Source organism: Bos taurus, chromosome 1 (genome assembly GCF_002263795.3).
Source record: "Bos taurus isolate L1 Dominette 01449 registration number 42190680 breed Hereford chromosome 1, ARS-UCD2.0, whole genome shotgun sequence".
Lineage (NCBI taxonomy): Eukaryota > Metazoa > Chordata > Mammalia > Artiodactyla > Bovidae > Bos > Bos taurus.
The window spans coordinates 46,923,344-46,941,421 of NC_037328.1; the positions used below are offsets into that span (position 1 = coordinate 46,923,344).

At 36.9% G+C, this 18,078-nt stretch overlaps 1 protein-coding gene across 2 annotated transcripts in view; it reads left to right on the forward strand.

Moving 5' to 3' along the window:
• ZPLD1 (zona pellucida like domain containing 1) overlaps positions 1-17,255 on the forward strand; it is an 83,981-nt gene extending 66,726 nt beyond the window's left edge. For both annotated transcript variants that reach the window (XM_015470957.3, XM_059887786.1), the window contains exons 8-12: positions 1,319-1,399; positions 5,115-5,286; positions 7,269-7,377; positions 14,102-14,131; positions 14,771-17,255. In XM_015470957.3, the coding sequence (XP_015326443.1) occupies positions 1,319-1,399; positions 5,115-5,286; positions 7,269-7,377; positions 14,102-14,131; positions 14,771-14,946 (568 nt within the window). In that variant the 3' untranslated portion in view covers positions 14,947-17,255. The remainder of the gene's footprint in view (positions 1-1,318; positions 1,400-5,114; positions 5,287-7,268; positions 7,378-14,101; positions 14,132-14,770) is intronic.
• The last annotated feature ends 823 nt before the right edge of the window (positions 17,256-18,078 follow it).

The following is an 18,078-nucleotide window of genomic DNA, read 5'->3' on the forward strand; positions in this document are numbered from 1 at the left end:
GCCTGGAAAATCCCATGGAAGGAGGATCCTGGTAGGCTGCAGTCCATGGGATCGCGAAGAGTCGGACATGACTGAGCGACTTCACTTTCACTTTTCATTTTCATGCATTGGAGAAGGAAATGGCAACCCACTCCAGTGTTCTTGCCTGGAGAATCCCAGGGACGGGGGAGCCTGGTGGGCTGCCGTCTATGGGGTCGCACAGAGTCGGACACGACTGAAGCGACTTAGCAGCAGCAAAGCCTGATGAATCATAAAGTTAGCTTATTCACAAAAAAAATATTGTCATTGCTGCATCATTTAGGAATGCCTAATAAATAGAAATAAATTATAGGATTAAAGGGTGATACTTTAAGTCATTAATTGGAAAATAACATTTTTTCCCTTAAAGAAGGAGAGATAGTGATGGGAAGAGGGCATGGGGAGAGCTCTGGGATACCAGAATATTCTGCTTTTTCATTGAAAGGTGATTAGTCAGATACAGTAATTTTGTGAACACGTGGTCTGTACATTTTCTATGTACACATTTTCTATGTGTGTGTGTCCACGTGCTCAATTGCTCTAGTCATGTCCGACTCTTTGTGACCCTGTGGACTATAGCCCACCAAGCTCCTCTGTTCATGGGATTCTCCAGGAAAGAATACTGGAATGGATTGCCATGCCCTCATCCAAGGGATCTTCCTGACCCAGGAATTGCACCTGCATCTCCTGCATTTTCTGCTTTACAGGTGGATTCTTAATTGCTGAGCCACAGGGGAAGCCATCCTATGTTTGTGCTAATATTCAATAAATGTTTATTTAAAACAACAAAAGAACTCTGGCCCACAAATATATTTAACAATCCCCAGAAACATCTCTTCAAAATAACCAAATAAGTCATTTCGTCTGATTCTTAGAAAATCCAGGATGATCAAAATTGAAAGGAAATTCAAAAGTAAAGATCCAGTTCTACCTTAATAAAAAATTGTAACATGCATATGATTTATTTTGGGTTTCTCGTATATTATTATTTAAACTTTGCATCCTGAAGAGATTGGTGGTCTTGAGAAATTTGGTTCTACTTTGCCTTCTCCCTTTTTGTCTTCTTGGCATTTCTGTTCTTGGTTTTATGTGATAGTTGATGTGCAATGGCAATCTGTTGCAGACTTTTAAACATTCTGAGTTTAGGAGAACATTTTATTAAACTAGAAGTCTCAGGAAATAATTAGTTAAACAACTATATTCCCTGGAGTAAATGTTTGTGAATATCTACTTCCTTTGGGTTAATAACTAATATCCAAAGGAGACTCTGACTCTAGATTATTCTTCCTTTTCCTTGCAGATGGAATGTCTTAATGGATTATTGCTACACGACCCCATCAGGGAACCCAAATGATGATACTCGATATGATCTCTTCCTTAGGTAGGTGTCTAAGTCTTGTATTGATAGCAATAATTCAATTGTAGATAATTCCAATAGAAAATTGAAGACAGATGAATTACAAGGTACTTTTATAGCTTTTAAATTTAAAGTTCTGAACATTCTGAACAAAAATTAAAATATAGTTGGAAGTGTAAAAGTGGAGAACAGTTTTCAACATGAAATGCTGAAAGGGCTATTGTTGGATGAAAGTTACAAGTAAGTTTGGCACATCAAAGATGTTTTATTCATGTTTAGGTCATACGGGAATATTTCATTGTCTTAGGAAAAGCATGGTTAAGAGATTATTGGCAATAAGAGAAAGGCAGTGACTATTTTTATGAAACTAGACTGTCTCATGGTATGTCAAAAGGAGAGTAAAATTAAAGTAATGGTCTAGATAATTTAGACCCCATAATGCTTTTCTTCATTTATCAGCATTTAAAATGAAAGCCTACCACTTTTTTTTTTTAAATCAGATGCAATAACTTTGACTTCATTCCCCAATAGACAGTGATAGAGTGAACGTAATCTACATTTGGGAAAAAGGGACATGGATCATAAAAACATTCAATCATCCTAGTTCCTTTTCAGCTTTTTTATCTGACAGGAGAACAGACTTGAGAGTCAAGCAATGGCTTCTAATCATGCTTATAAAATACAGTTGGCTCTGATCACTGCTGCTTATTGACACATGATGGGAATAATATGATGGGAAATCAAAAGAATAAATTTTATTGGTTAATCAAGGTTAAGGTGCTACTCAGAGTGTATGATCAAACTGACACTCATCCTATTGCTGGAAGTGTTCATTTGGTTAACATTTTTGGGAAACAATATCCTTAAAAAAAATTCTTAAAAGATTTCATATCTTTTGATTCTACATTTGTGAGTTAGGAAGCATATTCTAAAAGTATTTATCATCTTCTTGTCTATCAGTGCTATTTAGAATAGTAAAAATAGGAACCAACTGCATGTTCAGCAGCAAGGAAAGGGGTAGGCGAATTATGGAGAAGCAGCAAGTTGAAAGCTCACGTAGGCATTATAATCACACAAAGTTATTTATAAAATAGAAAAAAAGATTTGTTCTATTTTATTTCTTTCCCTTCTGTCTTCTCGATAGTCCTATCTTTATAAATATGTGGTTGTTTACAATTTAAATGTATTAAAATATGAAATGAAAGAATTAGCATATACAATTGTACAATTGACCTCATTTATATATTATAGAAAAGAGTGTAAGGAAATATTAATACATCAAAAGATTCACCATGGTTATGTATGCACAATGAGATTGTGGATCATTTTGCTTTGACATTTTTGTTTTTCTATAATCTATAGAAATTTCACAATTTCTATAATCATTGCATATTATAATCTGGAATATGATCGTTAGACTTCTAGTATGACTATGGTTTCAGCTTAGTTCTTTCAGTTTTCTTCTTGGAAACTATAGAGACCAAAATCGTTCCCCAAATGACATTTTCAGTGAGATTAGGACGAAAAGAAAACCTAGAAATTACAAAATATTTGTTAGTGTTGATAAAATTAGTTAATAAGACCAAAACATACAGTATAGGAAAAGGCTGGGAGGAAGTGGTGTGGGAAGAGGTGGCAGGAGAAGTGGGGAAGAAAAGTGAATGCTGAGGGTGCCAGTGCCGTAGAACCTAGAAACAGCCTGGAGAAATGCACACCTACAAGGACAGAGACTCATAAGCTAACTGAATCGAGAAAAAACAGATGAACAAAAAATTTATAAAATACAAAAGAAAGGGGGAAATCTACAAGGAAATGAGAAGGATATGATACTACCAGAGGTTGCAGTTAATAGACACTCTAAAGTTATTAAGAAGTATGATATTATGTGAGGCTAGACATGTAGATAAAAATTTACAATACTCAGTTGAAAATAGATCCAAAGCATGGTCATTTATTAGGTGATCAGTCAGTTCAGTTCAGTCGCTCAGTCGTGTCCAACTCTTTGCGACCCCATGAATCACAGCACGCCAGGCCTCCCTGTCCATCACCAACTCCCGGAGTTCACTCAGACTCACGTCCATCGAGTCAGTGATGCCATCCAGCCATCTCATCCTCTGTCTTCCCCTTCTCCTCCTGCCCCCAATCCCTCCCAGCATCAGAGTCTTTTCCAATGAGTCAACTCTTCGCATGAAGTGGCCAAAGTACTGGAGTTTCAGCTTTAGCATCATTCCTTCCAAAGAAATCCCAATAGAGTGCGATAATATGCAAATCAGTGGGATTGACAGAGAGTTTTAAAAACAGTGCAGGGCAGTAGATAATCATAAGAAAAATAAAGTATCTGTACTTTGCTCATTATACCATGATAAACTTTAAATGGATTATTAATTTAAATGTAAAAACTACAGATTTAAAAGTGATGGGAGAGAAAATGCAAAATATCATTAGAACTTTGGAGTATGGAAAATCATCTTTAGCCCACATACTAGAAGCCATAAAATAAAACATTTAAAGTTAAATTATATAAAAATAAAATTTCTCAAACATATGTACATAGGCACATGCACACACAGACACACACACACAGTGAGGACTGGCCAAAGCCAAGCAACAAAGTAAAACAATTCACAATTTATATAACAAACAAGGAACCACATTTCTTAAAAACCAAGGATTTAAAGGAATCAGAAAGGAAAGGCCAATAATACAATTAAAATTTGGGCAAAAAACATAAACAAATTTCAGATAAAGAAATACGAATGGCTCTAATATATATGATAAATGCACATATCCATTCACACTAACAAAAAGCTGAAATAATATTACATGATGATGGTTTATTGTCCCTGTCAAATAGGGAATAATCCAGAATTTTATGCATATACTTTGTTGATATAGCTCTGAGGGAAATTAAGTATTTTTTATACATTACTGGGACAGTGCAAAATGTGGCAATACTTAGGGCAATATGGCAAAGTCTGTTGAATGATCCTTACAGACATATAAGGATATATGTAAGATATATATATATAAGATAAGATAACCCTGCACATTTTCCAAATGATGCATTGTAATGCTGTTCATTATTATTTGTAAAATTCAAAAGATTCAAAACAAAGCAAGGAAATATACATGGGACACAGGTTTTGTCAACTCCAGCACATGTGCATGATGAAATAGTATACAACTGTGAGAAAAGATGAAGGAGGGTCTCTATTGATACAGAGAGATCTCTAAGTTACATTGTTAAACTTTAAAAAGGCAAGATACAAAACAATATAGAGAGTTTGCTATGATTTGTTTAAGAAGAGGGGAACATTGAGAATATGGCTTCTGTTTCTACTTGCATATGTCCTGTGAGGCTGCAGTAACATGTGAGATCACCTCAGGCAGGTTTGTGTGTGGGCGTGCAAGGGCATGGCCAAGGGCAAAGACAGATGTTTTACTTTGTATATTTTATGCTGTTTGGATTTTTCAACATATAAGGGTATGATTCCTCTAAAATTTGGCAGAAATATTGTAATCATAAACTGATTTGTTTAAATTTTATGAACTATGTCACTCCTACCTCTGTTGAGTTAGCTTGTTTTCCTATTACAAATCTGTAACACGGCATAATTTTGTTAGCTCTTAATGTAATGGGCGCTGGGGAAACCCTCTTAATATTGCAGAAATTAATGTACAAGTCATGGTGGGTTCGTACTTTCCAGTATTAATTGTTGTCACTTTCTCTAACATGCAGCTGTGACAAAGATCCTCAAACTACCGTCATTGAAAACGGCAGAAGCCAGCGGGGCCGCTTTTCTTTTGAAGTGTTCCGATTTGTGAAACACAAGAATCAGAAAATGTCTACTGTCTTCCTGCACTGCGTTACCAAGCTCTGCAGAGCTGATGACTGCCCCTTCCTCATGCCAGTAGGTTTTTGATAACTTTATTCTGAACTGTTGTATTAAACTAAGCTGAAGGTTATCAAGTGTTAGGAACTTATTTCTACATAGAAAGTGAATATGCATCAGGTCAGATAGTTTGAAGTACAATTTTTTCATTCATCCAGTAAAGATGTCTTGAATACCTACTTTGTGCCAAGCATTATACTGGGAATACAGAGATGCGTGCATGAATTCTGAATTTAATTAGCTTAATTGTTATAAGCATGAGATAGTCAAGGAATAAAATATGACAAAATGTTATGATGCAAAGGCAAACATATATATGCATTGTAGCAAAAGGCACTATTCATCATTGTGAGAGAGGTGAAACAGAAGAAGATGAGAGACTTGATTGAAGAGATGTGATTTTGAAGACAGAGACATTCTACACCAAAGGATGGTCAAAGCACAGACACAAGAAACAGAGTAACCTGCGAACTTCCAGTCTCAGTAGGGCTACGGAGCAGATCAGAGGATGATGGGCAAGCCTGTGGTGGGGGCAGCACTGGCACTAGAAAGGTTGATTGACCAGATGGCCAGGGAATCCCTGGTATTAAAAGATAAAAACTATAAAAGATGTGGATCTGTACTACATATCTGTTAGTCACTCAGTCATGTTCGACTCTGCAATCCCATGGGCTGTAGCCCAGTAAACTCCTCTGTCCATAGAGTTCTCCATGCAAAATTACTGGAATGAGTAGCCATTTCCTTTTTCAGGGGGTCTTGCCTATCCAGGGATTGAAACCTGGGTCTCCAGCATTGCAGGCAGATTCTTTACTATCTGAGCCACCAGGGAAGCTCATATAGCTGCCACTAAAATATACACCCATTTACTAGTGAAGAAATAAAATTCTATTTCTGATAGGCCCTCTAGGATCATACCAATATTAACATGGATTAAATAATGGCAAGCCAATCTGGTATTCTTGCCTGGAAAATTCCCTGGGCAGAGGAGCTTGGTGGGCTACAGTCCATAGGATTGGAGAGTTGGACATGACTAAATGACTGAGAATACACACACAAACTCAATATTAACCTGAGAAAAATGCAGCCATTTTTTTTGATTTAAAATAGCTTTAATGTCTGTATAGTCAATGCTATGTTTTTTTCAGTAGTCATATATGAATGTGAGAGCTGAGTGCTGAAGAGTTGATGCTTTTGAACTGTGGTGTTGGAGAAGACTCTTGAGAGTCCCTTGGACTGCAAGGAGATCCAACCAGTTAATCCTAAAGGAAATCAATCCTGGCTATTCATTGGAAGGATTGATGCTGAGGCTGAAGCTCCAATACTTTGGCCACCTGATCCAAAGAGCTGACTCATTGGAAAAGACTCTGATGCTGGGAAAGATTGAAGGCAGGAGAAGGGGACAACAGAGGACGAGATGTTTGGATGGCATCACTAACTCAATGGACATGAGTTTGAGCAAGCTCTGGGAGATGGTGAAGGACAAGGGAAGCCTTGGGTGCTGCAGTCCATGGGGTCACAAAGAGTTAGGCATGACTGAGCAGCTGAACAACAACAAGCTTTAATGTGTTTATATGTGTGCTCAAATTCATGTATTTCTTTACAATCATTGATTATATTCATTCTGTATCAGGTGGGGTTAAATGATGAGTCTGCATTTCCTTGGCTCTATGCTGACCAATTTTTCAGGGAAAAATTTACTAAAGGCTTGAGAGAAATAAAAGTAGAAAAGTTTGATAAACACATCTCTTTTTCAGGAGAGCTGTTGAGCTATGTAAATTAATGAGGCGATGCACAATTACATCAGAAGGAAATAAGAAATGTGGCCCAAGCCAGGATAAGAAACACTGTAGCAGTTATATGCAAAGTAATTAAATGCACAGAAGTAACTGAATAAAATTAAACATGTGGTATCTCTTCTAAAAGAATCTGCTTTCCAAATGGCCATAAAGAACCAATTTAGTGCTGGTGTGGAATTTCACTTCTTTTCATTAACTCCTTAGGTTTGTGGCCACAGAGAAAGGCGAGATGTGGGGAGGAGGACCACTTTGAATCCCCAGAGTATTTCTGGAAACGCCGTACTCTCTGCGGGTCCCATCATTACTCGGAGTGGTAAGAGTGCGCCTCCTTTTGTGTGTAGTAATAGATGGTTCCAAAACAGCTTGTTCTTTGGCTTATAGGCATAACTCAAAATAGTTCCTAAATAGCATTAATTAACTGTGAGACAAGATAAATTGCTAGACAACTTTAATTTCATGGTAGTTTCCTCTTTATTCAACTGACTCACAAAGGGCAATATTGTCTTTACCACATTTCCCTTCACACATACACACACACATACACAAACACACACACACAGTACGCTTCTGGACATGTTTCATTTGCCCATCCAGATCTACTCTGCCCTTCCCAGCCCCTCTCTGACCTAAAACACTTATCTCTGTGAACTGCATCCGCTGGATGGATGCCTTGCCAAGTATAGTTTCTGGTTGGACTAGACCCATAGGTGGCGCTGTCAGAGGATGGGTGTGAGGTTCACATGGCTCCCACCAGACAACAGTCTCCATTCAACTACTCTCTCAGAGTTCTGGAATCTCTCCCTTTAACCCATAGTCCTAGTAACTTGACTTTCTCTTGTGAATTCCCTCCATCTTTATAAAGTGAGTGAAGTGAAAATCTCTCAGTCCTGTCCTACTCTTTGCGACCCCATGGATTGTTCATGGAATTTTCCATGCCAGAATACTGGAGTGAGTAGCCTTTCCCTTCTCCAGGGGATCTTCCCAACCTAGGGATTGAACCCAGGTCTCCCACATTGCAGGCAGATGTTTTACCAGCTGAGCCACACGTTAAGCCCAAGAACACTGGAGTAGGTAGCCTATCCCTTCTCCAGGGGATTTTCCCAACCCAGGAATCAAATCAGGGTCTCCCACATTGCAGGCAATTCTTTGCCAACTGAGCTATCAGGGAAGCCCCCATTTTTATAAATTGTCCTAGTCGGTTCAGTTCAGTCGCTCAGTCGTGTCCGACTCTTTGTGACCCCATGAATTGCAGCACGCCAGGCCTCCCTGTCCATCACCAACTCCCGGAGTTCACCCAAACTCATGTCCATTGAGTCGGTGATGCCATCCAGCCATCTCATCCTCTGTCGTCCCCTTCTCCTCCTGCCCCCAATCCCTCCCAACATCAGGGTCTTTTCCAATGAGTCAATTCTTCACATGAGGTGGCCAAAGTACTGGAGTTTCAGCTTTAGCATCATTCCTTTCAAAGAACACCCAGGGCTGATCTTTAGAATGGACTGGTTGGATCTCCTTGCAGTCTAAGGGACTCTCAAGAGTCTTCTCCAACACCACAGTTCAATAGCACCAATTCTTCGGCGCTCAGCTTTCTTCACAGTCCAACTTTCACATCCATACATGACCACTGGAAAAACCATAGCCTTGACTAGAAGGACTGTCTTATTAAATCTCCTTAAATTACCAGTTTGAATACCAATTGCTTCCTTTCAGGATCCTGAATAGCAATAGTATGTAAATACCCCTACCAGTACACACATTTGTGCTCTTGAATCTAATGGCCACAGTTGTTTATATAATACATTCTCATATATACAATTATCTGTGCATGTGCGTCCATACACATACACTTACAAACACTCTCCAAAGGGATACTGCTTTTATGAATGTGAACCCAGAGACATCCAGAATTACTTGGATCAGGATTCCCCAGCCTCTGGGATCTAATGCCTGAAGTAGATCTGAGGTAAAGCTGATATAATAATAATAAAAATAAAGTACACAATAAATGTATTTCTCTTGACTCATCCAGAAACCATGCTCCTATTCCAACCATGGTCCATGGAAAAATTGTCTTCAATGAAACTGGTCCCTGGTGCCAAAAGTTTGGGGACTGCTGAGTTGGATGAAACAGACATGCATTATAAATAACACACACTGAAGTTTGAAAAATTGGTTCTAGTTCAGCTTATGTCCTAATAAGATGTAGGACTTGGGATATTACTTCACTTCCCTGGGAAAATGTTTCTTTATTTCTTTATTTTTAAAATAAAAGGTTTGAAAAAGTGGACTTTCAGATTCTATCTAACTCTATTGTTCTAAATTTGTCTAAAAAGAAAAGTGGAGTTCTGATTTGGATTATATGGTAATCATTTTTCTCCATTTTATATTAGGCATAGGTTATTATTATGTTTCAATTAGATTATCTTTACCTTTTCTCCCATACCTCCTATCCCAAAGTGAAAAGAAAGTTTCATCTGAAAGAGATAATTAGGAAAAAAGTCACTTGGTTCTGAAAAATCCAGATAATTGCTTTAATTATTTACTTCTTTGTGTTTGTGTAGACATATTAGTAATTAAAAAAAGCAAACAAACTAATAGGCCATTAAAAAAATTCATGAATTTATTAAATATAAAATTTCAAACTTAGTTCATCCTCCTTGATAATTTGGAATATTTTGAATGGTTTGAAAATGACTGGTTTGTGGTTTGTCAGAGGCCCAATTCTTATCTCTAGCTGTCAGAAATAGCTCATAGAGTTATGCTGCATGGAAACTCAGTTCTTATTGCCAATAATTATGAATGCTTTTGAGTAGGCACAAAGAAAAATATTCTTATTTCTATAGAGCATTTCAGTTTGTTGTAAGAAAAGAACCTTAAAAATCACATCTCTCTGCGGATGTTGAGATGTAGGAAAGTGGATTACTTTCTTCCTTATTAACCTCCTTGCTTCTTTCTTACATGGATCAAATCAAACTAATGATAACACATTTTAAATAATTTGCAATTATAATATAGGGCTTCTCTGCTGGCTCAGTGGTAAAAAATCCTCCTGCAATGCAGGAGACCCAGTTTCAATCCCTGGGTTGGAAAGATTCCCTGGAGGAGGAAATGGCAACCCATTTCAGTATTCTTGCCTGGAGAATCCCATGGATAGAGAAGCCTGGTAGAGTCCATAGGGTCCCAAAGAGTTGGACATGACTGAGTGACTAACACTTTCACTTTCAGTATAATATAATTTTAAAAACAGATCAAAATTATTAAGATATCCAAATCCCAGTAGCAGTTTCTATTCCTACTGTAGCTAACCAGCTATCCAGGTTTATAAGTTTCACCCATATCATGTCTAGTCATCCAAAATATCTATGTTAAAACCTCAGAGAACTAATGCTTTTGATAACAGTACATCTGATGTCATGCCTGAATTTCTTCCTTTCCAACTGAGACTTATTTCCACCTCAGAGATGACATTTATTTCCCAAAGCACTAAGATTGTCTCTTAGTCACCTTGGTCTCTCTACTGGTACAGCTCCACAGGGTCATGTTTAAAGTTCATTTCTCTCTCACTCTCTGTGGATTTATTTATCATGATTTTGATAAATAACAGTAGGATGGTCTTTATTTGGATATCATGGTGACCTCACTACCTAGAGGACCATGTATAATAATGTTTTTGCTATAATACTATAATATCCTTACAATTAAAAAACTTTAATTCCATGTAAACACGACTCTGGAGAAGGAAATGGCAACCTACTCTAGTATTCCTGCCTGAGAAATCCTATGGCTAGAGGAGCCTGGTGGGCTACAGCACATGGGGTCGCAAAAGAGTCAGACATGACTTAGCAACTAAGCAACCAATGCAACTCAAAAATCAAGCCATATCCATCCACGGGCAAATTCTATATAAATTATATGTCCAGCTTAATGATCAGGGATACCTTATTCCCTGAGTTTCACTTTATTTTTACCTTAGTTCAGCTAGAATTTCTCTCTGCAGATCCTGTGACTTTCAAAAGCAAGTCTAATTTCAGGCATGATTTCCTCTCTTTAGAGTTCTCTGATACTTGGAATTTTTGCTCTGTTTACTCATTGAACCACTCCTTCCCATAGACATCTGTCTTGGATCAAGTTCAAAAAGTTGTTAAACCTCAGAACTTCCGTCTTGTTTTTATTTTAATGAAATCAAATCCATTCTGGTTATTTTTTACCCAATATTGTTTATCTTTTGTTAGCTGATTTAGAAAATTATATACATCCTCAGAATTCAAAATCCTCAAAGTTCATGAAATGTTCTTATTTTAGGCTCTAAAAGGCTATAATTATTTGGTAGGGAAATGCTTATCATGGGGTACAATTCTGGAAATTTAAAGGTACAATCACTGAAAAACAATAGTACCTAATTTTTTAAAATATAAATTCCTGTGGAGAAGTCCAAGCCAAACACTTGTTAAACTAGGGTCATTGAGTTTCATGGATAGGGAATAATTCACTCTAGCCTATTTATTTAGTCCCTCCACGGACAGCAACTCTTCTAGGAACTGGAAATAAAGCAGAGAAGAGGCCACAGTCTTTGCCCTTGGGGATCTTAGAATTCAAAGGTAGAGATGAAATGGCTACTCCATGACACAGTGGAGAGTAAAAACTTCCAAGGTTCTCAACTTGAAATATGTGGTTCCTTTTACCACATAGGTAATTGAAGACTTAAAAAAAAAAAAAAAAGTTTGCTTGTGCTAAGAAAGGAGAATATTCATTCTGTATATATCTTTGTACAGATGTTTACGTTTTCCATCTATTTCAGCTACTTATCTGAGAGAAAAGCAGAGAATGACAATTTATCTGCCACTTCTGGCTTTTAAACAGCTGTGGTATTGCTGCTATCACTTTCCTGCTATGAGTCCTCAGCTAGCTATGTGTTTTTTTGAAGATCTCCCCAGGTTTAGATTTCCAATCTGGTCAAATTCCATAAGATGACTTTTAGTGTAGAAGTGTGTAAGACCAAGTTGGTGTGAGAAAAAAACTGAAATGTGTGGTGATAGAAAGTTCCTGGAAAATCACTACCACCTCTTTCTAGACAGAGCTTTGATTTTCCTTTTAATTGCAATGATCCTAACATTGCAGGATGCCAGGAAACAGCAGATAACGGATAACCTTATTCTCTCTGACCTTATGTAGTATCAAGTACACTTGCAAACAATATTCAAGTGTTACACATTCTGATTTCAGCCATCTGCCAAAGGTAGGATGCTCTCAGTTTTTCAGAGTCCTGGAACCTGCAGCGCATGTAGCTCCTTTCGCATTTTCATCTCCACATGGAGATTTTGTCCACATCCAAGTCCTCGTGGGTGACAACTGGGATGTTGCTCTTACAAAAGTGCTGGTAGTAACGTAAAAGAGGAGGGGATATTCTGATTTCTTCTGTGAATCTGAAAGTGCAAAAAATAGGTCATTACAGTCATGGAACTTTTGCTTAATTTGAGATATATACCAGGAAGCTTTTCATTCTTTAAGAGAAACCTTTTTTAAAATAACAAATAAATGTAATTCCTAAACAAAGAATAACTTTTAGAAAGGAATTTTACAGCATTAGATATCCTCTTCCATATCCTAGTGAGGCATCTCATTTTGGGAACATGGATCTTTTGGATCAATTAATCACAGTGTGCAAATCCTATCTGTTTCCATGAGAAGCAGTTGTCCTTGTAGGATAGTGTTAGTTGGAGGTAAGGATTTTCCTGAACATGTCTTATAATGAAAACTGATATTTTTTTCTATTTGTCCTATAACAATGCACTACACCATTTAAAGAATACTATGAATGAGTGCTCTATTTATTTTGGACATTGTACTTCAGGACCAAACAGCAGAACCATCATTTCTGCCAACACTCATATGTTTGAAAAGAAATGCCATCAGCTGTTTTATAAACATCTCACAAGCTTCTCCCATCAATTGTTTCAAATATTAATCCTAGAGTTTTGTCACTTGAGATATTTATCTTTTTACTAAAAACATTTTTCACACTTGCTAGTTTATATTATTTTAGGAAAAGGATTCTGAAACTAAGCTTTTATTTAAGTGTATGTTTACTTTATTATAAAGGCTGTGATGGAAGTTTCTTCATCTGTAAAATGGGAGTAGCAATAATATCTAAACCATATGGCAATTATGAAAATAAATGTGATAACATATGAGATAGCACTTTGTATACTGTGTGGCATTACACACATATTAATTATAATAATATTTATATTCCAGAAGCACTAGCCAACTGCACACACTTTGTGATTCAAATAATACAGGCACACATATACACCCACATGTTTAAACACAAATATAAAATCCACTGGTTGTATAAGTTCAAGGGTTAATTGCTATATGATTAAAAAATGGGTAACAAAAACTGGGAAACCAAGTGAGAGTGGTCACTGCATCTGCTGTGTTTGTCAGGGAAAAGTGAAGAACCAACAGCTTCAGTCTCTTACTTAACAAATGCAAATAATTACAACTCAAGCTCAAGAGTCATGTTTTCCTTTCATTTAGTTATTAAGTATGAATTTATCTTCTGGGAACTTGATGTTTTCTGCAGAATATGATGGAAAAATCAGCATTACTTAAAATAGAGTGGCACTAAATAATGACTATTTCTCTATAAAAGAATTAAATAGCACGTTATACTGCTCTAAAAAATGTATTAATAGTAAGATGTTAACAATTACTTCCCCCACTAACCTGACTAGAGATATAATAATAAAGTGAAGTCAGCAGGAAAGAATTTAGCATAGTATGTTGTACGATTTTATTTGTGCACTCAGAGTAGTGTCAGAGTATAGATATGAAGGAATGGATAGATGAAGAAATCTTGGACATGTGTAACAGGAAATGAGAAAGCAGAGAGTCTAGGAGAATTTCATTATTGCCTTTCCCAAGGAGCTTGTGGATGAAGGTGAGGGGACATATAGGTGAAAAGCAATTACAGAATTAGACATTGGTAAATATTTGGAGACACAATATTACTTTCATTTCTCTCTTCTTCCCCTCAGATGAGACACCGACCAACAATTCACAGCTTGGTAAGATAATTAACATATATTGAAAGTGAAAGTATAATTTTTAAAAATGTTAAGTATTTTTTGGTAATTAGTTGCAAAACTGTCATCAACTAAATATAATGAGCTCTGGTTTTACAAGTTTATTGCATTTTAAATAACAGTTCACTGAGAATTTCTGAACTCATATGCAATCTGTTGGTCAATTTTTTAACATATTATAAGTAAAATTTTTGGCTACTCAGGGGATACCAGGCCTCTAAATTGTACAGTCCTTTGGGCTTCCCTGGTAGCTCAGATTGTAAAGAATCTGCCTGCGATGCAGGAGACCAGGTTCAATCCCTAGGTCAGGAAAATTCCCTGGAGAAGGGAATGGCTACCCAATCCATTATTCTTACCTGGAGAATTCCATGGACAGAGGAGCCTGGCAGGCCTACAGGCCATGGAGTCACAAAGAGCTGGACATGACTGAGTGACTAACACTTTTGGGTAATGAATTGAAGTCAAATAAATTGTAGCATAATCTGATGCTACTATTGTAGCATAGTCTGATGCTATTATTCTACAAGATACTGCTGACAGAGGCTTTGCAGGCATAAATTGGGATAAGTTAAGATAAATCTGATGTTGAACCTTTCTATTGAGTGTGTTTATTACTTGCAGGTTCTCCGAATGAACCTCCTTTTCAGCTGAACGCTGTCACCAGTGCCCTGATATCAGGAATGGTCATTCTGGGAGTCATAAGCTTTTCCCTTCTTCTGTGCTCACTGGCCCTGTTACATAGGAAGGCACCCACCAGTTTGGTGTTGAATGGCATACGCAACCCAGTCTTTGACTGACTGTCACAGGCCCCAGCTCTCGAGAAAGGGCTTCACTGACTCTACAGTGTGTGACTGCAGTTGAATGCCAGCCAGCATTTGATATTTGCAGGCTGGATAGAGTGTAGCTTGTTAGCATAACAATAGTGAGAGAATTTTGATAATATTACTTTTGTCACGTATGTTTGTGGTCAACCCTATTTGTATGGCACCTCTGGGTATACTGACAATAAGCAAACAACATTCAGGATTTAGATCTTACAAGATCTGTCATTATTTCATTTCATTTCAATTTTCTTTTGATTATTGGTTTTGGAGAGAAAAGGTGGCCATAGGAAAAAAAAAATTGTTGCATTTTATCCCCTAAGTATTAAAAATTATTGTGATGGCACTTAGATTTGCATATATAGTCCTGAAATGAAAGTTGTTTTTTGTTTTATTCAGATAACTGCAGCTTGGGGATAGGTTTTAATTGGATTAGCCAATTTGGACACCTGAGATTTAATTTCTCATTCTATGACCTCCTACGTTTTTGGTGATTTCCATGTCTGAAAACATATATTAAAAAAAACAAAAATAAAAACTCGGGTAATGTATCCTAACCTGGAGGGAGCATCCATTTTTGCAGTGAACAGTAAAAGTAGTTGTAAGCCTCTAAAGGATACTAAGTGACACTTGGTCATTATTCATCTGGTAGAAGAAGCTGTGATCAGTTTTCTCCTGGTTCAAGCAAGAACATCAGCACGTGTTCACTCTGCTCCCAGGTAAACCCCTCAGCTGCTTCTGCAGCTGTGCAACAACTGCAGATTATTCTTAATTCAGGAACCATCATGTGGGAAAACAAACAGTAATTGTGGGAGAGGACATTGTCCCCACACACAAGCATAGTGTTCCTATGAGGGTTTTTAACAACCTAGGTTCCTTTCTTTCCCTAGAACAAAGAGGAAACAGGTTAAATATGTTTTGCAGAACTTTGTTGGGGTCTGCATGGGGGAAAAATGTTTCTTTTCTTACAAATTTCTCATGTAGAGAAAACATATAGTCTGGAGGAGGCCTACTTTTTCAGAAATAGTATTTTCCTCTAATAGTAACCCACAAGAAGCATTTTATTTTTTATCAGTTTTGGAAAAAGTTTTAAAAAGCCAACTTTTAAACCTATATTCTTACAGAAAAAAATCAACCTTTCCTTTGTCTAATTTATTCATGCAGTGGAGCAAATAAAACAACTCAGTGATAAACACCAAAACCTAGCACATGCAGCTACTCAAAGTGGTGTTTTAACTGTAAAAACTGCTGTAGAGACTAGTTACTATTTAATATTTGTGACCCATTATTCAGGACTCAATTTTACCAAACAAGTTTGTGATGCAAAGCAATATGCAAGTTTATATTTGTTTTAAATGAAGTGCCTATGCGCTAAAGTTAATAATTAAATCAGTTATCAAATCAAAAAACACCTTTTTTCCAATTTTCCTGAACAGTTCAGAAAAAAGTATTTGTATTACACTAATTAGCTATAGAGTAATAACTGCCTCAACTTTCTCTTTCAAGGAAAAGACACAATCAGAGGAAAGTGGGATCTATAAAGTCTCTGGATAATTTCTTCAATATAACAAAGTCTAAGACTTAAAAAGCCAATCTCCTCTTCCTCATGTTACTTCAAACTAACTTCAAAATGATTGAAGTAACCATTCTGAACTTTGTCTGTATTAGCAATTTATTTACTAATATAAAGGGAAAAATCTTACAGAAAAAGCATGAACCATGCTATTTATATGACCCTCCATATACATGGATAGCATTGGAATATTCTGGTAAATCTGTTTCAGATACTGTAAATGACTTGACATTGATCTAAGTATTAAATCCCGTGAATAGGACATTATATCATTGAAACTGGTTTGTCAGTTTGGTTTTTGTGCTTTGGGGATGACTACCATTTCAGTTGTTAACCTTTCAAATTCTAGACACTGTTCTCTAAAACAGAATAATGGGCATATCAATTTGCAAGCAACTTAAATTACATATTATTTTTGCCACCTTTAATGTCACGAATGTGAGGTCCAAAGCTATAATGAGACAAACCAGTTTGCTTTAAATAACTTTATTCTTATATACCTGCAGTTATATGTAGCATTTAGTTATACTGAATATTCCAGTTATTATAGTGTGAAAACCTTACAAAATATGTGCAAATATTCCTTCAGTTTTAATACCTCAAACTGTTTTTTGCACTTCAGGGGTAAGGTGTGATGACATGTAAAAGATGATTGTTTAATAAAATAATTGTAAATGAATATCTTTTAAAAAGTGACTTTTCTGTTGGGTGTTTTTTATTTTTTTAAGATATATTTCTTGTGTTGTTTTTAAGTCATAATGGAAATATATTGTGTCCTACTCTCAACATTTTATTCCTACTTTTACCAACTTTAAGAAAGATTAAACTTGAAATAAGCTGCCTAATGTAACAGGGAAGGGCAGCAGCTCTGGGCGAGATGAAGCCTGCCCTCTCCACCCTGAGCTTCAGCAGCCCTGTGATGGGAGCATATTCATGAGATCAGCCGAGGGTAAAGAAATACTTTACCTTGAGTTTGGGCTCTGATTAAAACTGAGTCTATGGTTTTTTTTTTTTTTTTTGAAATTCTGAGGGGAAAGTAAAAACTGGAAAGACAGGAACTCAGCTTCAGCCCAAAGTTGCATAGTCTCTCATGACAGTTCTGTCAGGGTCTGGCTGTCATTCCTTGTTTTGGAATATGACATAGAGCTGAGGAGAAATCCTTTTCCTCACTTAGGGAGAATCCAATCTTACAGAAGTGAGTACTTCTCTGGGTCCTCAACTATTGGCAATTAGCTTTGGGAGCAGCACAGACATCATGGTCCATGAAGGAGCATTATTCCCTCTGGAGAAGGTAAGGCAGAGAATTTCTAGAAGTTAGAAAACAGCAGCAGAGAAGTATATGGGAGACATTTGTTTGCAAACACACATGAGGCATAGTCTGAAGGATTCTCAGAGCACTTGGCAGGAGAGAGCTGTAACAGGATGGAGAGCCTTCTGTCAAGGCAGTGGGGGCTATTAGGCTAGCATACATTTGCTTTCATTTTATATTTATAAGGGAAATAGCAAGCTGACCATAGATCAATTGCTTTCAAAAA